General features: G+C 32.5%; 9 protein-coding genes and 1 non-coding gene across 10 annotated transcripts; 2 read left to right on the plus strand and 8 right to left on the minus strand. All coding sequences in view use genetic code 12, as the record gives it.

Moving 5' to 3' along the window:
- Positions 1 to 303: 303 nt before the first annotated feature.
- Positions 304 to 1,132, minus strand: RPS14B (40S ribosomal protein uS11; the record flags this gene model as incomplete). Its single annotated transcript, XM_019475113.1, has 2 exons — positions 304 to 692; positions 1,123 to 1,132. 2 exons carry the CDS (start codon positions 1,130 to 1,132, stop codon positions 304 to 306), a joined length of 399 nt encoding a protein of 132 aa, XP_019330658.1.
- Positions 1,133 to 1,496: 364 nt separating this feature from the next.
- Positions 1,497 to 1,889, minus strand: RPS22A (40S ribosomal protein uS8; the record flags this gene model as incomplete). Its single annotated transcript, XM_713759.1, has 1 exon — positions 1,497 to 1,889. One exon carries the CDS (start codon positions 1,887 to 1,889, stop codon positions 1,497 to 1,499), a length of 393 nt encoding a protein of 130 aa, XP_718852.1.
- Positions 1,890 to 2,272: 383 nt separating this feature from the next.
- On the plus strand, positions 2,273 to 2,659 carry CAALFM_C106470WA (60S ribosomal protein eL39; the record flags this gene model as incomplete). The annotated part of the gene is made up of 2 exons (XM_019475114.1): positions 2,273 to 2,278; positions 2,510 to 2,659. 2 exons carry the CDS (start codon positions 2,273 to 2,275, stop codon positions 2,657 to 2,659), a joined length of 156 nt encoding a protein of 51 aa, XP_019330659.1.
- Positions 2,660 to 3,075: 416 nt separating this feature from the next.
- Positions 3,076 to 3,684, minus strand: CAALFM_C106480CA (uncharacterized protein; the record flags this gene model as incomplete). The annotated part of the gene is made up of 2 exons (XM_019475115.1): positions 3,076 to 3,579; positions 3,661 to 3,684. The coding sequence occupies 2 exons, from the start codon at positions 3,682 to 3,684 to the stop codon at positions 3,076 to 3,078; spliced, it is 528 nt and encodes a 175-aa protein (XP_019330660.1).
- An 867-nt stretch (positions 3,685 to 4,551) lies between these two features.
- CAALFM_C106490CA lies at positions 4,552 to 4,624 on the minus strand. Its single transcript, XR_002086361.1, has one exon. It is a non-coding gene; the product is annotated as an uncharacterized ncRNA (small nucleolar RNA).
- Positions 4,625 to 4,851: 227 nt separating this feature from the next.
- Positions 4,852 to 5,568, plus strand: CAALFM_C106500WA (uncharacterized protein; the record flags this gene model as incomplete). Its single annotated transcript, XM_713758.2, has 1 exon — positions 4,852 to 5,568. The coding sequence occupies one exon, from the start codon at positions 4,852 to 4,854 to the stop codon at positions 5,566 to 5,568; it is 717 nt and encodes a 238-aa protein (XP_718851.1).
- A 26-nt stretch (positions 5,569 to 5,594) lies between these two features.
- Positions 5,595 to 6,992, minus strand: CAALFM_C106510CA (uncharacterized protein; the record flags this gene model as incomplete). The annotated part of the gene is made up of 1 exon (XM_713757.1): positions 5,595 to 6,992. The coding sequence occupies one exon, from the start codon at positions 6,990 to 6,992 to the stop codon at positions 5,595 to 5,597; it is 1,398 nt and encodes a 465-aa protein (XP_718850.1).
- A 294-nt stretch (positions 6,993 to 7,286) lies between these two features.
- On the minus strand, positions 7,287 to 14,108 carry BPH1 (Bph1p; the record flags this gene model as incomplete). Its single annotated transcript, XM_713755.2, has 1 exon — positions 7,287 to 14,108. One exon carries the CDS (start codon positions 14,106 to 14,108, stop codon positions 7,287 to 7,289), a length of 6,822 nt encoding a protein of 2,273 aa, XP_718848.2.
- Positions 14,109 to 14,672: 564 nt separating this feature from the next.
- CAALFM_C106530CA (putative ubiquitin-specific protease) lies at positions 14,673 to 18,791 on the minus strand (the record flags this gene model as incomplete). The annotated part of the gene is made up of 1 exon (XM_713754.2): positions 14,673 to 18,791. The coding sequence occupies one exon, from the start codon at positions 18,789 to 18,791 to the stop codon at positions 14,673 to 14,675; it is 4,119 nt and encodes a 1,372-aa protein (XP_718847.2).
- A 697-nt stretch (positions 18,792 to 19,488) lies between these two features.
- On the minus strand, positions 19,489 to 20,613 carry CAALFM_C106540CA (exosome non-catalytic core subunit; the record flags this gene model as incomplete). Its single annotated transcript, XM_713753.2, has 1 exon — positions 19,489 to 20,613. One exon carries the CDS (start codon positions 20,611 to 20,613, stop codon positions 19,489 to 19,491), a length of 1,125 nt encoding a protein of 374 aa, XP_718846.2.
- Positions 20,614 to 21,916: the final 1,303 nt, after the last annotated feature.

Here is a 21,916-nt window from a genome sequence, read left to right on the forward strand (position 1 = left end):
TCAGTGGCTTGCCACGCCTAGTCACGCCAAGAATAGCCCATCCATCGATGTGTTCTACGCCAGTTTTAGTCCCATCTCATCCCATCCTCCTTCGAAGGAAAAGTAACGCCAGAATTTAGACAACTTTTACATCATTTTTTTTGTTTTGTTTCTTTACATTATGTATATATTAACTTTATACAACCATTGCAATGCATTTTTATAAATGAATAGAATACAGATAATAGTTTTATTTCTCTCTCTCATTTCGTCCTCTCCCCCTCTCTAATACCAAAAACTATAAAAAGTAAATGGTAAACGAAATCATAATCTTCTACCTCTTCTACCACCCTTTCTTCTAGTAGAATCAGATGGAACTGGGGTAACATCTTCAATTCTACCAATTCTTAAACCAGATCTGGCTAAAGCTCTTAAAGCGGATTGACCACCTGGACCTGGGGTTTTAGTTTTAGTACCACCAGTAGCTCTCAATTTAATGTGAACAGCAGTAATACCAACTTCTTTACATTTAGCAGCAACATCTTGAGCAGCCAACATAGCAGCGTATGGAGATGATTCATCTCTGTCAGCTTTGACTTTCATACCACCAGTAACTCTGGCAATGGTTTCTTTACCTGATAAATCAGTAACGTGGACGAAAGTATCGTTGAATGAAGCAAAAATTCTAGCAACACCGAAAACTTGGGAACGGTCTAAAAAAAACAAAAAGTATAATTGTTAGTATTCAAATATTCTTATAAATTTTTATCTTCTTGTATTACACTCAAGTAAGGAGTTTTCATATTCAAGTTGAAATATAATGGAAGTATAGGTATAGTCAAATGTACATAGTAGATTGGATTTTTTCTGGTAGTAGATTTCTGATACATGTAGTTGTTTCTTGATGATTTCATTCCTTAAAAATTCACATATGATGACTTGATCTCTTTTTATCTTTTGTTGTGGTTTCACTTTTTCATTTGAATAATCTGTTGATGACATTCAATCTTGTTCAATTCTTTCAATATTTCATTTAATGACTATTTCTTTCAGTTTTTCATTCCGGATTCTCTCCATATTCACTTTCACTTTCTATTCAACTTACATGAGGTGTAATACATTACTGGTTCAGGTAGAACATACCAGTGGACATCTTTGATATTACTGTTTATATGTGTATTATATTAAACCCAAAATCAAGTAAAGAGTTTTCAACTTTTTTTCCAATTAGTTTTTTTTCCCAATACGCACAATACACTTTCTTCGCAGACTTTTTGGTGGTGGTTGGTGTAAGAAAAAAAATGTCAAATTTCAAGTTTGCACAATATAGTGCGCGCACGTGTAAAAAAGGGGAGTTAGGGTTATAACCCTAAACTTCGTTATTTTTCAGAACTGTCAATATTCAGTTGGTTTAATATACGAACATTTACAGTTAACATACCCACACTTTCATACGTGATTATTAGTTATCAAAATGATATATTAAAAATGCTACAATACTTTTTTATACATGTAATCTAGTAAACGAAACCTAAGATTTTACCAGAAACGTGCTTTCTTCTAGCTTCTTCGTGGTCCATGATACCAGCAGAAGTGGTTAAGATAACGTAACCGAATTGTCTAGCTGGCAACAAGTTGTCAGTCCATCTTTCAATGTCGTTGATTTTGACGTTGAATCTTGGTTGAATGACACCACATTTGTTTAATCTACCATTTAATTGAACAACAATTTTACCGGATCTGTGATCATCAATGTATTCGAATTCACCAATGTAACCGTGTTTTTGCATGACAGTCAAGAATTTTATGATGACTTTGGAGGATGGTCTGATTAAGACTTGTCTTTTACCAGTTTTTTCAGCATTGTTGATGGCGTTTAAAGCATCAGCTAAGACGGAGGTTCTAGTCATGGTTGAATTGTCTGTTGATAAAAAGAAACCGTGAAAAGGAAGTATTGTGAAAAATCGATTGATATTTTTTTTTTTCCTCCTTCCTCACTGTAACAGTAGTAAACACACTAGTTACAACTGATGACCTGCATATTATAAATCTTTCTGAAAAAATTTTTTTCCCTGTATTTTTGTAATTCTTTCGCTCTTTCTCACTCACTCACACTTATTAATGAATGAAAGGTTTGGTGTCTACAAACTCCACTAACAAAATCTCACTCCTGTGCCTAAACACACACAGACCCACACGCAAACCTTTCTCTCAGAAACAGAAAAAAAAAATTTCAAGCAAAAATTTTTTCCATCTAGATTTTCTTTCTTCAGAATATCAAGTAACTTTAAAGATGCCTGTATGTACAATAACAGTGTTATAATGATGTCTTTCAGTCTTTTATTGGGTGATTATTATAATAAATGGCAGATGAGAAATATATTGGATAATAAACCTTGCAAATGAAATCAGTTGACCATTTTGAAATAATGGACCATTAGCAATACCCAGATTGCTGGAACAAAGACGAGAGAACTAGACAACTCAGATATAATAGAACATCCATACTAACTTCACTCATTTCTTATAGTCTCAAAAATCATTCAGAACTAAACAAAAGTTAGCTAAGGCTCAAAAGCAAAACAGACCATTGCCACAATGGATCAGATTGAGAACTGACAACAAAATCAGATACAATGCTAAAAGAAGACACTGGAGAAGAACTAAGTTGGGTATCTAAGCTCACATTACAAACGTTTATATACAAATATTGGTTTTATCAGGATTGATTTTGGAAAAAAGGGTAATGATGTTGAGGATATGAAAGTGTACTTCTAATGATGGTTATATTTTGTTTTTAACTTCTGGTATTTGTTAAGAATCCCCCCCTTTTTCCAATCTGTATAACTTTATAATGGGTGTTTAATACGACAAAAAGAATTTATAATATTTAGCATTAGAACAATGACAAAGTCCTGTACTTTACAAACTGTAGTTTATTCGTAAAACAAAAAGGTTCTATAAAATCTTCTGAGAAAAAAGAATATATTGCATTAAAAACAAATAGAGAACTAGTAATACTTGTAATTCAATTGAAATGTATATAACCCCACAGACACCTTGAAACCTTGAAACCTTGACCACTCTATATCTAACCTACACTTCTTCTTCGAAAACGGTTTCAATTGGTTTTTCCATTAAAGCAGCATGGGCACCAACAGTGACACCACTAGAACCAATCAACCACATCATAGTTGAAATAGGACTAGCCAAAAATCCTAATGGAACAGCAACAATCAATAAACCAGTGTATAATTGTGAAGTATTAAATCTTCCAACGGGTAACACCAAATCTTCACCATTCAATTTATTAATACCATAAATACCCCCAAGAACGAAAATAGTAACAAATAATAATAAAAAGTTTGTGATTAAAGCATAGATACTTAATCCTAAAACGATTGTAATGTAATTGGCCGAAAAATAACCTAAATTGTATCCTACTCTTTGTTGAATTTCTCCAAAGTTTGCTGGTTTAGATAATCTTCTAAAATCGAAAAACTCTTGTGGTGGTCTTAGTTTTGAAATAGTTGATTGAACTGAAGAAAAATCTGACTTGATTCGTTCCAAATTGAATCTATCTGTAACACCACTAAATTGCTATAAAAAATCATAATGTTAGTAATACAAATGAATATTTGAGGGGGGGAGGGAGGAAATCTATGATTTATTGAAACATACTGCTAAATTTAAATAGTTGGACATTGGTAATGTAATGTGTTTATCTATTTGTTAATGAAAAAGAAAAAAAAAAACTAGTTGTTGTTGTGTGTTTTGTTGTTGTTGATATGTTAATTCGTGTGGTGGAAATAATTTTTTCTTTAAATAGTTATTTTGGTGCGTGTCAGTTTTTCAAAAAAAAAAATAGAAACATTGATTTGGTTTTTATTTCTTTCTTTTTTTTTTGGTTGACGTGGATAGTTTACTGATGAATGAATGACATTGTAAGTTCGGCGCAGTCAATTATTGAAAACCATCTGAATTTTATAGAAAAAAAGGGGGGGTTCCAATTGATGGCTATGTAGATAAAAATAGAACTTGAATATCTAATTATTTGTAAGAAAACACAGGAATTCCATATGATGCAGAACGGTATTTTAGTTGATACACAATGAAATGATACCTTTTTTCAACCATAATACATATTTAACGGACAAGAGTGTTTTATAGAGACAGGAGTTATACATGTCTTACTTTAATGTTATCTTGACTTCAGTTTTTAAGGAGAAATATTTATTTCAAATCGTTGCAAAATTTTTTGTTTCAAAAATTGGCTAGAATTCTGAACTAAAAACTATCTTGCTTCATAATTAAATACAATTTGAATTTAAAACTAGAAAGATTCTTGAGCATTAAACGTCGGCAAGGACCTTCTACCATTGTTTACTGCATTGCAAGAGTTTACATTTTGGCAATTTCTAATAACTGAGTGAGACAATTCTAAAGTCACGTGCGGCATCTTACAAATGGAAAAAAAGAGAGAACAGAAAATCATAATTGAATGTTTGAAAACTTCAAAACCTAATAACATTGAAAATTTATTTATCAAGATCATGAAGTTTTCCTCTATTTTACTCTGGTATGCGTTGTAGAGAGCAACAATCGTAGATATGAATTTAAGGATAGTTGCCCTACAATAATACACATACGTTGTACAATAGAGAAGAAAGAAAAAGAAAAAAAAGAAGAATCAAAACAAAAAAGAAAATTTTTTCCTTCAACCTTTTCTCAATCTTTCAGTTTAAATAGGATTTCTAAAAGCGGCGGTTCTAAATATTTCCAGAATGAGAATTCACTCGAAACACAGAAAATTTGAATCCTACTTTCAAACCCTAAGTCAACTCTTTTTTTTAACAACAACAACAACAACAAATGAGATTAATAGTTTTATCAATTTTTTGTATTTGTATAACATTTACAACTGCAATTGGATTCAAAGGAAAGATTGAAGGCATACCATCAGTGAATGAACTTTACCACACCAAGAATAAAATTGTTCCCAACGGAGATAATTATAACAACAGAATATCAGTTGATTTATATCCTTTAGACTCATTCACACCCATTTCAACGGTGGTCGATTCTAAATACAATTTTAAATTTAATAACTTGGAACCAGGTGAATATGAATTACTTGTGAATTCGTATGATTTTGGTTTTGAACAAAATAGATTCAAGATAATCGCTGATGAGGAATCAATTGTTGCTTATGAACATGGGATTGGTCAAGAAACTTACAATACCACCTCCCTTACTAATCTTAATGAAAAACCATTGTCTATCAAGTATCTTGCTACAAAAGAGTTTTACGAATATCACGGCGGGAGTCTTAGTGATTTGTTGATGAATAGTCCATTTGGATTCATATTCAAGAACAAGTATATGACTATTGTGTTTACTGCATGTCTTGCAATTATGGCTGCCCCATACATTCTTCAAGTTGTTAGCCCCGAGTTTGCTGCGGAATTGAATCAAATTCAAACACAAACAGCTAAGGAAAGACTAGGTGAAAAAGTTATCGAGTCACCTGAACCTACAATTAAATCTACAGGTGTTAACAAATCTCAAGGTGCTAAAAAGAGACGATAGCCAATAGTATGCATGTATGTATTATATTATACTCTTACATTCAATTTTAGTCCAACTATGTAGAACCTACTGATAAACCAGCAACAAGTGCCCACAACGCCAAATACACAACAGTAAACTGCAAACATATCATACAGATGTTTAGAACCATTACCAATAATAGCAGCACTCACCGGAATACCAAACAAGTTACCCAAACTAACAAAAAAATACAATAGTCCATATCTTTGACCAAATTTCTGTACTGGTGTGATACTTCCTAAACACACTGGAGTTAAACTCAATATCGATGAGCTGAAAAATCCAGAAATAGCGGCAAATGCATAAAGAGCACCAATGTTAGACCCAAATGGAAGCCAAAGTATCAACATGGATAAAGTAAACCCTATGAGCATAGCAATCATAATATTGAAATGGCCAAATTTGTCAGATAAAATGCCAGGGACCAATCTTCCCAACACACCAGTAGTATTGAAAACAGTCAACAATACATACGATTGAGATTCCGACATACCTTGAGCTATTGCATATGTAGCCAAATACGTCAACATTGACAATAAGGAAATCTCAGTGAAAAAAGTACCAACAATACAAAAGGAATATTTAGGATCCAAAAGAGCACTAAATTCAAATTGATCTTTGATTTGTACCAAATTCGTCCACAACAGATTCTTAGGAGTTACAGTATCAGATTCTTGACATATTCTAGATCGACACAATAATATGGCAATACCATTACAAGCTAAGCAGAAAAACCCCAAGATTCTAATTGCCCACACAAACCCAACGTTGGTATATAATGATCTCAACATTAAAGGAACAATAATACCACCAACGGACCCACCAATAGTAGCCATTCCAATAGCTCTACCACGCTTCAAGTTAAACCAGTGACTCAAAACACCAATCAATGGAGTTATGTTTAGCGAATTACCTAATCCTACACATATAGCCAATGCCAAGATAAACTGGGGCACGGTGTCGCAATTGGCTACCGCCATAAACCCACCTGATATCATTACAGTACCAACGACCATAGGTAACATAGCACCCTTAACATCAAATAATGGACCAACTACCATACAATTGGCAAATGAAATCGCTGTATAAATTGAAAATATCCATGATATAGTAGACGTTTTCACATCGGATAATTGATGAGTAGCAATATATGCTTGTATGGCACCAACTGAATTCAATGTACCAAAAGTTGCCATTAATCCAATAAATGAACCAAAAACTACACTATAAGCTCGTAATCCACCTTCAGGATATTTCACTTCTTGGACATCATTATCATTGTCAGATTGTGGGTCACTATCGATCAGAATCAGCTCTTGAGGAGTTGATAAAGTCTCCATGGCAATTCCATTTATCGTTATCGAACATGGTTCAAACTCGGTATTTACACTTGTTGATGTCATAATGAGGGTAATCTTATGTCATTTGAAGTGGTAGAAATAGAATAGTTGCTAAATGTGTGAAAAAAAAAAGAAAGAGAAAGAGAAAGAGAAAGAGAAAGTAAACTAGGAAAGAAAGAAAAGAAAAGAAAAGAAAAAAGAGCATCGGTATTTTACTTAAATAAGATCAATTTTCGCACATCCACGGCACGGGATTTGATTCCTAATCGAGATTTAGCCGCGATTCTCCGGATGCCAATACGGGACTTAAAACAACAATAAGAAGAAATACCATTTAGTTTAGTATATTCGTTTCTTTTATAAAGTATATACTTTTCCTGTTGAATCACCAATCACTAATTTCAAATTTCCTCTGATTAATTTATCTTCTGTATCAACTTCTGAACATTTAAAAAGCTCAATAACGGTAATATCCCCCGATATTCTATCCTGTAAATCAACTTTATCAAGTTGTTTCAATTCCCAACCATTCTCTGGAATCAATTCCCAAAGTTCAATCGATTTCTTTCGAGCAACGGCAAGAATTTCTTTTGACCAATAAATATGTTTATTAACATTATTAGTTCTTGTGTTGTCAACCATAATTGAATTTGTGGTTGCAAAAGTTATTGCTTCAATTGTTTGTCCATCAACGGCAGGAAACTCAAACGATATAATTAACTCACCATTGATGGTAAACAACTGGAGTTGTCCATTTAGATGTTTGTTAAAATGAACAGTAGCAAAATTTCCACTTTCATTCGACACAGCTAATAATGGACTAACTGTAGTGTTCTCCTCAGTTAAAACTGGTGGGAACAATTTTCTAACATATTTGAATCGTATGAAATCCCATATTATAACAATCCCATCCTTATCAATACTTGCACCAAATTTAAAACTTTTGGTGTAGACAATTTTCAAAATACTTGTCAAATGGCCCCTAAGAAGTGCCTCGTATTGAAGGGTTGTTGTTGGTCTCAAATTACATTTCCATACATATATGCTACCATCTTCGGCACCAGTGACAAATAATTTATGTCCCAACTGTAATACTGTTGTAATATCAGATGAATGCACACTTAGGAACAAAGTATCATTAACTAACAATGAGCCACATTCATGTTTTAATTTCTTGGCTTTTCTAATCAACAAATCATCTTCACATGAAATGCAATTCTGTCTTCCAACCCATCTGTTGGCATTTTTGGAACTTATTTCCAATTTGGATATAGGAGCTTTCAATTTGGATTCAAATACAAGCTTCAACCGTGATGCATTGCCATCAAACTGGGTTAAATAATAATTTGGTAAATTAAGAACATCTCGTAATGGATGTGGACGATTAAATAACTTGCAAGGTGTTTGACCAAAATTATTAATCATTCCAATCACTGCACGTTTTTCTACCTCATCATTTATATTATCCAAATTGATTGCTCCACTATACGAAAGATGATGGAAAACATTTAGAGCTTTAACAGCTTCTTCTCCACTCTGTTTATAACCAAAAATCAAATCAATCCACAAATGCAAGTTCGCCGATACATATGAACTTTCTAATGCCTCCCTATTTTTGGCAATAAATATTTTGGGATCACCTTTTGCCCATGGAGGCAATTCTACGTCATGTGACGACTCACCATTCTGTAATTTACCAAATTCAAAATTATTTTCATTGACCAAAAATTCCGGCAAGTAGTAAAATTCGGGGGTTAATTCTCTAACATCAGTAGTGTTGTCTCTTGACGCAGATAACCAAGCTCGTTCAATTGAATTAAACAACCGATCTGCATGATCAAATTTGCCTCCTTGTAACAATAGATATGACTGAACATAAGGTTTTAGACGAATCAAGAACGATGTCACAATCATTGCCGAAGAATAATGGGTACCGTAATGGAATGCCGGTGCGTCATGATCATTTAAACTGTCTAATGCTTCAAATCTCTCTCGGAATTCATTTGCTCGTGCTGGTGTTTGTGCCCCCATTGGTTTTGACAAGTCTCTGAATGTTCTAGGATCAGATAAATCAAGTGTCTCACTTGTATAATCAGCAATTACCCAGGGGAACACAGGATACTGGGTCAAATCATTAAAAGTTCTACCAGCCAATGTATTGACAATCATCAAATAGTAAAAATTTGACATTTCACCCAACTTCCATTTTTTGGTTGCTTCAAGAAACATCATGTTAGAAATACTGGTTTGGGAAAATGCAGACACAAGTTTAGACGATATCGACGATGCTCCAAAAGAATATAAGGAATCATTGGTTGAGGATTGTAAGGCTTGAATTAAATCATAATCAACTCCCTTTCCTGATGCAAAAGAATAAAGTTTATTATAGATTGCATCTCTGTCCTTTGTAGTCAAACAAGTGATCAAAATACTTGCACCATCACTGAAAAACATCTCCAAGGCAATATCCCTTAACAAAAAATGTCTTTTAGAGATGCAGCTCAACTTATCCAAGCTCCAATTTTTACTCCTGTGTAATTTCCCATCATTTTTCAATATATTGCTTGATTGAGAGTTGACCAATTGAAGAATAGGATCTCTCAATTCAGGTGGTGCATCTTCCACATCAATAACATTACCATCTTTACTGTGGAAATAGTTTTCAATCAAATATAAATGACTTAATCCTAGTATCATTAAACTTTCAATTGGAACTAAGCCATTGATCTGACTAATATTCCAAAGAGTGACAATTTGATCACCAACATATAAACTTCGGCTCACTTTCCGGTTCTTATCTTCATAAACATGATTGATTTCTGTTTCTTCTTCAGTTTCACTACTTTCAATAAACTCAAAACTATCTTCACCAAATTGAGACGCTTCTTCATTAGACGATAAGCTCAATGTATCAATTCCAGTGGCAGTAATAGCAGCGTCATATTGGTGAATAGCACTTGCATTAGTGAATGAATCAATTTTCTTCAATGGAACATCAATATTATACGTGAGTCGTTCGGATTCTGGTAGCTGATCTTCAACAACAAGTCTTTTTCTCATTCTATTTGTATTTTCAATATAGTCCAACACATAACTTTTAGTGCTATGATCTTCAAATAATCTTGAAATTTCTGTTTTCAATCCATGATATGTGGAAATTAAATGTTTAATACTCTCTTCTTTATCTTGTACCAACCTATTGAATTTAGCTAACTCGGCATTCATTGTTTGACTTTTGATCAGTTCACAATCTTTTTCAAAACTCTTGATATATATACTATTCATTTGTCCCAATTTACCACCATTATGAAGTGTCACACTAATCATATTAGATACTTTCAAATAATCTGTTTTGTTATGTTGTTCTTTCAACATTTGAAACTCTTTGAGTATACTTTTCACAAATGGTGGGAACTTTTGTAGTCTCAATAAAGTTTCATTGTCATTTTTGGTTACCAAATTATTGAAAAATTCTTCCATCAAGCTTTTATCACAATTCATCTTCTCTAATATGAGGGGAAATTCATCTTGTCTCATCAAATAGCATGTTCTCAAAAAATTAAAGGGTAGTTCAACGTTAGCAGTTGTGCTTTCAGGGCCAGTTGTAAGCACCATTCCTAGCAACAATGTAATGACATGAACTAATCTGTTGCTAGTTATCACATCAGTTTGCAAAATAGTAGTTTGTCTATACAACAATGTTTTTAATAGTGAATCCAAGCTATCTTTAGATTGTGTAAACAGAATATCCCAATCACATGCTAACCTAAGAAACTTGACAATAATATTATCACCAATCATTTTCTTTACATATTGCAAATTGTGACCAACACCAAGTTCACTGACTGCAATTGAGCACAATAAGAACATATCAAAATTAGAATACGACACAAAATAGTTTTGATTTAGCAATTCTTCATTGTAATGATGTAATAATTGAATGGTGTTATCGAAAAACTGTTTTTCGTTGAAAACAAAATTTGTGACACTAATAAATTGATTGATATGTCCCAATACTTCAGGAAACACAAGATCTAACAAGACTATTTTAGTGAAATCACTCAATTTATCAAAACTGTGTAAAAAAGTTTCATTTGATAAATTGGAAATATAAAAGCCTGCAATCAATTTTGCAAGTTTCTCATAAGTTGTTTGCATATTTCTTTGAATATCAACATTACTCCACAGTAATGATAATTTTAAATATCCCAATAACTCAACAATTCCTTCAAGAAAATCTTTACTGAGATAAAATTTTTGTAACAATTTGGATTTCTCAAATCCAATTTTTATTGAAGTGATATATTGGTTGATCAAATGAAGAACATCTAAAGCCAACGTTACATTTTCTTGGTTATTACTTTTGATTGGAGTTGAAGGATTACTGTGAAGTAATTTCCCCGATTTGAGACTCAACGTGTACATAGAATTCAAAACCAAATTATTTAATAACAATAAAAATTCGGGAACAATCAATTGCTGTAAATTGTTTATGTTTGAATTTAATACTTCTGTCAAATCGTTATTTTGAGAAAGCTCAGAATTATTGGTATCTTGGGTATCAATTCCAAAAGATGCTAAAAACATCGAGCATAAAACTGTCTCGTTATCCCACCAATCTTTCAAAAACAGAGTCAATACATCCAATCCATGATTTAATTGGAAGAATTTTCTTATTATATGAATACCTAACACTTTGAGCAATTTAGTTAAAAGCCTAATTCCACAGTTGACAACTACTTCGGATTCTTGAAATCTAAATAAAAGTAGAATCCAATGAACAGTTATCGACCTTGAAAATTTCTTTAAAGTCTTTATAGAAGTTGTCGAATCACATAAATAATCAGTTAGCACTTGTAAAGTTATTGTACCGCACATAGTTGAGCTATCGTTATTATATAAGGCAAAAATAATATACGATGATAATAAAACAATGGTCTCAACCGACGAATCAAGATGAAGTATTCCTGTTAATGTTTGAGCCAACTGTTCTTTAAACGTTTGTGACATATTATAGTCATCAATTTTCAGTTCCTTGAGAAATTGAACAAGTTTGCGGAGTATTTTCATTTTCCGTAACTCATTGTAATTATACTCTTTATGTCTTGATGTGTATAATAACAAATGTATCTGGAATAATAAGTAGTCAAACGATTCTGTTCCATAATGTAAGTCAAAATTAAGTACTAGTATACGATAGCTAATTGGATTCACAACTGCGGATTCATAAGGATACTCAAAATCATGACCGGAAAATTCAAGCAAAACATTAAGCAAATTGGTTTCTGGTTCATGATCATCCAACACTTTATCAAATTTCAATTGGTTGCTGAAATCTTTGTATTTGGTTAAAAGAACTGACAATATACCGTATCCGTTGAAACTTTCAAATTCTTTTTCTAATCGCCAATTATTAGACAATAATGTTAGCAATAGCGATAACACGGTATATACTATGGAATCACGAAGTTTAGGATTTGTGATTTCGAGTGATGTTTCTAGAATTCGTAATACAACGGATGATCCACCAATAACATTAAATGCTTGATAAATAGATCTCTGATTGCTGAAAATAACTGAACTTGTCACATTTTGCTTTACATTTTTCTTTCCTTGATACAAAAGATTTTGGAAAAAATCGTTAGAATCAAAAGTAACATTGTCACCTTTGATTTTAGCCAATGAGTTGGCAATTTTCTCTTTATTCACAAGCTTGTGAGTCATGTTAAAATGAATGTTCTGGAAACTTCTTTCTTTAACCCTGGTGCCTCCAAAAGTTGCGAGAGCATTTCTGTTATTCGTAGTAACCGTTGAGGAACCAAACAACATGTTATTGCCATTGTTATTGTTATTGTTAACGCCAATATTCTTCTTCTGTTCTTTAATTTCATTAAATTTTAGGGCCACGTTAAATAATCCTTGATGATTTAGTTGGGTAAGTAAATGTAGTGTGGTATCATTAGCAAAATCTTTTACCTCCCAATCAAACCCCAACCCCAAATTATATAACAAATTGATCCATTCATACGACAAATTATTATTCAAAATAGTCAAATTTCGAAGTATGATTTCATTATTTCTTAAAGCTATGTCATCGGATTTTTCTCCAATAGATATTTTATTCCAATTGCTCAAATATTTATGAAGATCAGGACATGGAATAGATTCATTATATTCTCCATCAATAAATAAATTCAAATTTGTATAATTGTCATAAGTTAGCACAAAGTGAATGAATCCTTGATTTTTTTCTGTTTCTTGTAAGATATGATTAAATGTATATCGAATTTTTGAACCATTAACATTATTTTTTATTTCAACCATAAATTGGGTGTAGTTGATTAATTTGATTTTTAATGTAGCTCCATTATGCTCGTTTCCATTCCCATTAACAGGACCAGAACTAGAAATAGTAAATAATGTCATGGGATCTTCACTAAAATTGTGTAATTGTCGATTCACTTTGAACCATGAATGGATTGTAAAATTTTTCTTCAAATTATCATTACTAAATGGGAAATTTATACGTTTTGTTATTGAAACAACAGGAAATTGAGCTTGATATTTGGTAAATATTTGTAACAACATTTCCGATAAAATGAGATTTGCAAGAGGGTTATTTTTTTGGATCAATGGATTGATTAATTTTTTGAAATGTCTGGTATCACACCCAAATTCCATATATAGAATTATTAATCTCATGTACTGGCTAATAATACTAGGTTGTCTGATATTCTCCAAAGTAACACCACCACCAAAACTCAATTTCTTCAAAAATGAATCAATCAAATATTCTAAAGTATTATGCAGTAATATTCTCAATCTAACCGACGAAGAAATAATAAAAATAAGAATCTCTAATATTATAACCTTGAATTCATCATTATCTTCTTCTTCCTCTTCTTCATCATCTTTATTATTATTAACAGTCAAATCCTGTTCTAGATATGACAATATTTCAATGATATTGGGTTCGTTTTCCAAATCAATTGCATCTATATCAAGAACAATATTATCAGATACAATTGAAGATAAGGATGAAAATTCACTAGTTTTATCCAGTAATTCAACTTGCCAATTGATTATTAGTTCTTGATTGAGTCGTAATGTGGGGAAGTTTTTATATAGTAAATTGATTAATTCAATTTCTTTTATTTCTTTTGTATTTAGTGAACTCATTCCATTAACATCTAATCTATAAACAAATGTATTGACTTAACAAAAACAAGAAGGGAAGGGAATTAAAGTTGAATGGTAGAAGGAAGGAAGTAACGGAAATAAAACAAAATAGAAATCGATATGCACAAATTTGTCAGTTGATTATAATTTTCAATTCTTGATTTCGTTTGTGTGTATGTATGTGATTGAATACTGTCAAATATATTTGTTATTATTAATTAATTAAATTTTTATTTCGTTTAATATTTGTTTTTGGTCTTCTTGGTCGTCAGTGGATGTTATTCTTCTGATGTTTATTTTACGATTTATGGAGTGAGTGAGTGAATAGGAGGGGGCAGGCAAATAATATTGCGACATTCTACGACTGCTTGTTATATTGTCGTGGTTAATTTTTTTTTTGTTACAGACTGCAAAACGACATTATTTGATTAGAGAAGAATTAAACTAAAATGTAGTTTCTACATTACTTCAATTATATTTGGTAAATGTGTAAAGATGGCGTGTACAGACGTTATATTTAATTTGACATTTCATTCATTCTTTTTATTGGGGTTAGTTTATTTACTATGTTGAATTGGAATCAGTTACATCAGTGTCACCATCAGTTTCAATTGGTACTGGTGATGAAGTGACTTCTTGGCGACCATTGCTTTTAATATGCACCAATTTATTGCTGTTATTTTCTTTTGAAAGTAATCTTTGTTTGCGAATATTGGAATCTTCTACTTCTGCTTCATAATCGTAATCATTATCTTCATCATCAAAGTTGAACTGAGTTGTTTGTTGTTGGTTATTTGTTTCACTAGTTGATGGTTTGAGTTCATCGAATGGTCTAGATTTTTTTATTGTTTCATTCTGCTCTTGATCTTGATCTGGCTCTTGATCTGGCTCTTGATCTTGATCTTGATCTGGCTCTTGATCTGGCTCTTGATCTTGATCTGGCTCTTGATCTGGCTCTTGCTCTTGCTCTTGTTCCTGTTCCTGTTCCTGTTCCTGTTCCTGTTCTTGTTCCTCTTTCTGTTTCTCTGTTTCTTTATCAATTATATCTTGTTCAATTTTGGCATACGTATTGACTATTTGGCCAACATTTTGAAGAACCAATCTTTTCTTTTGCAAACTCTCAGAGTATTCCTCTCGACCTTTTTGAAGCAAGTCGATAAAGTTTTCTCCTCCCAAAATACCAGCTCCTTTCGAACTTCTTCGACGGTAAAATAAAAGGTACGCAGAATTAGCTACGACTTCTTGAGGATTATTAATTTCAGTGACTCGACTATCATTAAAATAATACCATTTATCATCTCTGAAATTCTTTACCGAGGCAGTGTAATGACCACCTCCTAACCCACCATAATGATTATCAACGGCAATCAAGTCGTATAAACAATCTTCAGGTGTCAAATCAGTATTGGCAACATACGAACTTATATCTAAACCTTCAATTGGGAAATCAACCAAAACATCAATCTTATCACTAAATGCACGAGCACTATGAAATCTTTTCAAATGAATAGTGAGGATATCACCCGTTGACCAAAGTTGGATTGTCTTTGTGGCACGTTTATGTTCAGTACAACGTGGACAATACCATAAATCATGTTCACCTAAAATTTCAGGGGTACTGAAACTCTTGAGACAATCAGATAATGTAATTTTAGCTTTTCTTTGTCTTTCAAAATGAGCTCTATTTTTCTCCAATTCTGGATTCGGTAAATTCGATATGTTTTCCCATGCTTGTAATTCTTTATCACCAAAGCATTTTTGATAAATTTCCTTATCCCAATCACATAACAAAACTGTGTCCTTCGATATCAATGTTGTACCAGAATTCAAGTCTGCTGATGAACTTTCAAAGTTACTTTCCATAGGTGAGTTTACATTCGAAGGTTTTGTTGATTCGGAATATGTAGATGGTGGAGGCAACGGTAAGTTTGATGTTGAATCAAACAAACTTCCCAAATTAGCTTCACTTTCTGTTTCTTCATCGGATGACGGGATGTGAACTCCAGTATTATTTCTAACAGGTAATGGTGGAGGTACCGTTTCAGCAGCAGCAGGTACAGTTGATTGTTGCTTGAGAGTATCCTCTTTATTTATTAATACAAATCCATCTTGTTCTTCCAGTGCTCTACTACTATTTTCTGAACCCGATGATCTCGCTTCTTCTTGCTCTGCCAAATTTTGGTTCACTTCCTCCACCAATTGGTCCATCTCATCATCCATCTTTTTATAATCAGGATAAAAATAATAGTTGCGTTTTGATTCTGATAATTGGTCCGATAAAGGTTTGAAATCGCTAAAAGTAGGTTTGTGTGTAGGAACATTAATAACTCTCTCTGTTTGTTTGAATTTGGTTGTTTGGTCATGATTGTACCTGCTACGAAGGTTAGAATTCAATTTAGGGCTATAGTCATGAACATACATGATTTTGAACCCAAAATTAGCTCCAAGGTATGGGTTAGCCAAAGACACTTCACTATCATAGCCTTCATCGTTGTCAGCATCCTCATCGTCGTCGTTGTCGCTAGTATTATTGTTGTTTTTTTCACAATCGGAGGTTTCTAATGGCTGTGACAATGCAGGGAAATCCAGTTTTTTGTAAAATACTTTTTCAACGTAATCTTCATTACTCCTTTTTATTTTTTCATATTCATCAACCAAATCAATTTTACTCAATAAAGAAACTGTTTCTAATAATTTCTTTCTAATAAAACCAAAACTATTGACATCGACTTCTTTATTCATCACCACAAATAATGGGATTCCAAAAAAATTAACCATTTGATATGAACTATCAGCATCTTCAACGGCATTGAACACTGGCACAATGATGTCAACGGCAGGGTTATGTGGAACAATGTACACTATAACATCATCTGTATCTCTGATAATATCACTGATAGGTAAAAACTTGTTCTTGGTGTAATCTAATTGGAAGTCACTATAGATTGCATTTTGAAAAATCTCATAAGCAAACAACTCAGTAGATGGAACATTCAAGAAATTACTCAAATAGCTAAGTAAATCATCGAAATTGGATGTTTTATTCAACTCAACTTCCAACTTCATTATCCTTTCCGGTATAACGCCTTGATTGGACAAATCAACAATTGTAAATGTGTGATACCATTTCTTACTGATGGGTAAAGGTAAAGTTAAATCATTAAAGGGATCAAAAGTTATGGATTTCTTACCACAATCAGGACAGATTAATGTAGATTGATACAACCCAGTAAATAAATCAATTATCACCGAGTCGTTTCTTGCCTTATGTTGATTCCAGCAAGTATTGGCAAGTTTGGTGATGGCTTGGGGGTCATCAATTTCGTCATCTTTCAATTCGGGCTTTTCACAATATGGTTTTTGGTGAATTCTATTCAAATCCTCATGAAGAGCATCTAATAGCCAACTCAACAACTCTTGAGAATCTTGTTGAAGATACCCAGAAAACATCGAGGAATATCTCCCAATAGTTGATTTGAATTCTCGAGGAGATATACTAGAACTATTTTTCACGTGATCAAATGCTTGTTTTAAAAGTGAACCAAATGCATTGGCAACATCTCCATGATATCCCAAGGGGTTGTCAAAATTCAATTCTTTTTTATAAATGTTGTAAAAAAAATAATAGTTGATTTCAGGAACGTGTAATAAACATTGTAAAGCCGAGTTCATATAACATGTGTTCCCCATGTTTGATAATCCAAGGTGTCCACCACCCTGTGATACTTCTTCATATGCGTTAGAATGAGATAAAATAAATTGATCAATAGGAAATTCTGTTTGATGTTTTTCTTTTGCTTCTACCATTATATTATAGGAACTGGCCACAATACCGTGATCTTTCAAAGCATCCTCAAGCATATTTGGTGAAACCAAAGTTTTTTTGGAGATATCAAACATAAAAGTTTGTATTGAAATCAAATACTGTAAGCCTTTATCTTGTGGGACAATAAACCAAATCCTAAAATCTTTCGTCGATTTTCGTGGTGCTTTAAGAACATTATAACGTATAACATCCATTAATCTATGAAAAGTGCTTGTTTTGGAAAGCAATACTGGTATTGGTGAATCGTGATGACCATGGTGATGATGATTGTGGTTGCTTCCATTATGACGGTGTCGCAAGTATGTTGGTTGCGTCTTTTTACCTAATTGATGAACCCAAAATAATGGCGGGAATCTTTCAATCTGTTTTTCTTTGGTGTCTGGATTAATAATGATAGCTCTAATAATTGGTTGGCCCAATATTCCAAACCATTCACCCAAATGTTGAAATACTTCTGGCGATACATGACAAAAAGTGACTGGTTCTTCATTCTCGGGATATAAATTACCTTGTTCATTAAGTAATGAGTGGAAATCAATAGGACCAAGTTGATCTTTCAAATCACTAAAATTATCGATTGGTAAATTCAAAAATTCATGTAAGAAATTTTGAGGGATGATGTAACGTTCTGTTCCTTCTTCAAAATGATCATTGTGTAATAAATCATTGATTAATTGACGTTTGGATGCAAGGTTGTCATTTGAGTCATCTCCTGTTTGTTCATTGGATTCATCTTGACGGAGTTCATTATCGACATTTGTTGTACGTTCTGAATCTGTTGCTTCAATTTCATTTGTAGTCACAATTTCCTTTGCATCAGAAGGTATCTCGGATCGATCTTCTATATTGTCAGACATGACACAATTATGGGAACAAACAAAAATAAAAAGATAAAATCAAATATCAGTGGTTTATAGAATAATTCAATTAATTATTGTTATAATTATTAGTATTTAGAGCTGAATATGAAGTTGTAAATTCAAGGATTGTAATTTCAATTTTGTTGTTAAAAAAACTAAAAAAAAAAAGCTTGAATCTTAATTTTGATGTTTTTTTTTTCTTTGTCTCTTCTCTGTTGTAAAAAAGAGAGAGAGAACTCAATTTTTTTTTTTGGCAGCACGTCGACAAGCAAACAAATAAACTGGGGGTGGCAGAGGGAGGCAGAAAGAGAAAACAAAGGCGTTGTTAATTCAAACAGAGATCAAGAAATTACAGAAAGGATAAGTAATATAACGCGTGTTTCTAGCAAAAGAATCAGCAAATCTATCAATTCAAGCAATTTTTAGGCTTCTATTAACATTTAATATAAGGATTTTACAATATCTGGAAAAGATTCTTCTTATTGTTGTTGTCGTTGCTTTTTTTTCTTTTCGGACAACAATCTTTTATAGAATTGAATACACTATTGCTAATAGACGTGTGGCTATTGCAAATTTTAAAATAGTGACATTTGCCACCAAAGGAATTAACTATGCTAAGCGAGAAGGACCTGTCAATGAACCAATAAATGAATGCAATCATGTAAATACACACATACATATTAACTTATTTGATCTATATCTGTTGACCTTGTTCTCTACTCCTTTGTTTACTTATTTCAATTGCATTTTTCAACATTTCTAATGTAATTTCACTTTCTGGATCACCGTTAACCAAACTTATTTTGTTAATACTATCATTATTTGTTATAATTGATAAACGAGACAACACTGAACTTTCCTCAGCCTCACCTTCTAAATCAGCCAATAATATTGTATTACCTTCATGTGATATAACCCCAAAATTACTAGCAATTGTCCCACTTTTTATATTTAAATCGATTTTTTCGTATAAAGATTTATTCAAATCAATGTTTATACTTGCTTTATTGGTATCAACCAACCCTCTAGTATTCGATCTTCGTGATTTCATGGCAACTTTAGTAGTGAAACTTTCTGATACATAACATCTAGGTAATTTCAACGATTTCAATGCTTCAAGCATCGATAAATAACACAAGTCAAACAATGAACTCGTCGATGTACTCTTAGAATATACTTTTATATTTGACAACAATACAAATGAGTATGATTTGTGATGATGACTTGTAAGATTGATGTATTCCCATTGTCCAGGATTTAAATCTGGGTAATATATGGTGGAGTTGGTTTGAGAAGTCGTCGTCGTCTGGTCATCTTTGATAGAAATCCCTAAGTTATTAATTTTTAAACTTGTAGAGGGAATTATTTTGTTATGATATAAAGTTTCAAATAAATCTTGTGATAATATCATTTCTTCATCTGTGGGTGCTCCCAATCTTCCACGTAATATCTCCACACAGGGGTAAACAGTGGCATATTCAGATTCATTGCTATTGAAATTTTCAACAACTCCCAATGTAATGGTGTTTATAATAGTAGTTGAACCGCTTTTAACGACTGATGATGAAAATACATTGTCATTATTGTCTTGGAATTGAGTACTGTTAGATACTTCGACTGGTTTGAATTCAGTGAAATTACGTAAATTAGGTCTGACTCCTAATGCTAAATGTCTTTGTAATGATACATCAGGTGCAATTCTTGCCAATACTTCTGGTGAAAATGTAACTTGTTTCAATTCAGCCATGCTAGATGTTTGGTTTTTGGAGTTTGGTGATTGTTTGTATTTTAATGTTTGATGCTCATCACCGAAACGCATTAAACAGGTTGGAAAAAAAAAATCGAGACCATAAATGTCATCCGGGTAAATAAATTATTTGTACTGTATATAAAAAGTCACGCTTAACTCACGTGCGTCGGAACTTTCCGGAAAAGTGTTCCCTAATTTAAAAGTTTATTAAGCAATAGTTGATTTCATTTTCGTTTATTTTTGGGGCCAAAATATTTACCAATTTTTTACAAGAAAAAAAAGTGCTCAAGGATTTAATCAAAATCATATGGGACAAATTGAATTTCTTGTTAATACCGGAATCAATTTTACAAAAGTCACATGATGGTCAAACCAATACACTCATTTTATTAGTACAATAATATTATTTAATGATTGTAGTTTACTTTCAATGGCAGGGCAAACTATACTTGGTTTTCAGGCCACAAGTTGTTTGTCTCCTTTTCAATATTTAATGAACATCTCCAACGTGGTTTTCTCAGCGTCATTCAATTTAATGATTTGTTCTTATCTACGGAAGTTTATCTTAAACGTATAACGGGAAAATTATACCAAAATAGTAAACTAAATCTTAGTAGTAGTAGTAGTGTAGGAATGGCTAATTAATTTACAAAGGGCCGAAAAATATAATATGCCCCTCTCTCTCTGAGTCTATCTATCTTATTATTCCTTCTATCCAGATCGCCGTTATAGGAGAAAGTAAAAAAATAAAATAAAATTGATCACCACATTACGTAATTTATGAAATCAGACAATAATGTTTTCTTATTTCTATTGGTTGCAGGTGCAGCGATAAGAAAAATGAGTCAAGTAACAGCCAGAACAATAGAAACAATCAAAGCTTTATTGAAGTATATAGTTTCTTTTCTGGTTTACAAAACAAAAAGTATTGAAATGGTTTACAAGATAGTGTATATATAGTCCCAACTCATAGTGTAAGGGAAAGTAAGGAAAATCTATGGATTGCTATAAATTGGGGTTGGTTGGTGGGTGAGAAACGTTGATTATAGTAATGCTCCTCCTAGATAGTTATGTGTGAGTCCTTATAAATTGATGAGATCTGATTGGCTTCTGATAAAGTTTTTTGTTAGAGGCAGCAGCATCAGGAGAAAAAAAATATATAGTTTTTTAAGATTGCGTAAGTTGAAAAGGCTGAGGAGGTGCTACCAATAGTATTTAATTATAGTCCACAAAAGTGGGGAATATATAAATATTGTTGTGTGATGGCCCACGCGAGACTCAATTCATATTGTGTCATTTTAGATTGAACACGAAATTGATTCCAGAAAGAAAAACAAAAAAATTTCAGCAAATGGAATTCTCCGTAATAGTA

The sequence above is a fragment of the Candida albicans genome, chromosome 1 (genome assembly GCF_000182965.3).
Source record: "Candida albicans SC5314 chromosome 1, complete sequence".
NCBI lineage: Eukaryota > Fungi > Ascomycota > Pichiomycetes > Serinales > Debaryomycetaceae > Candida > Candida albicans.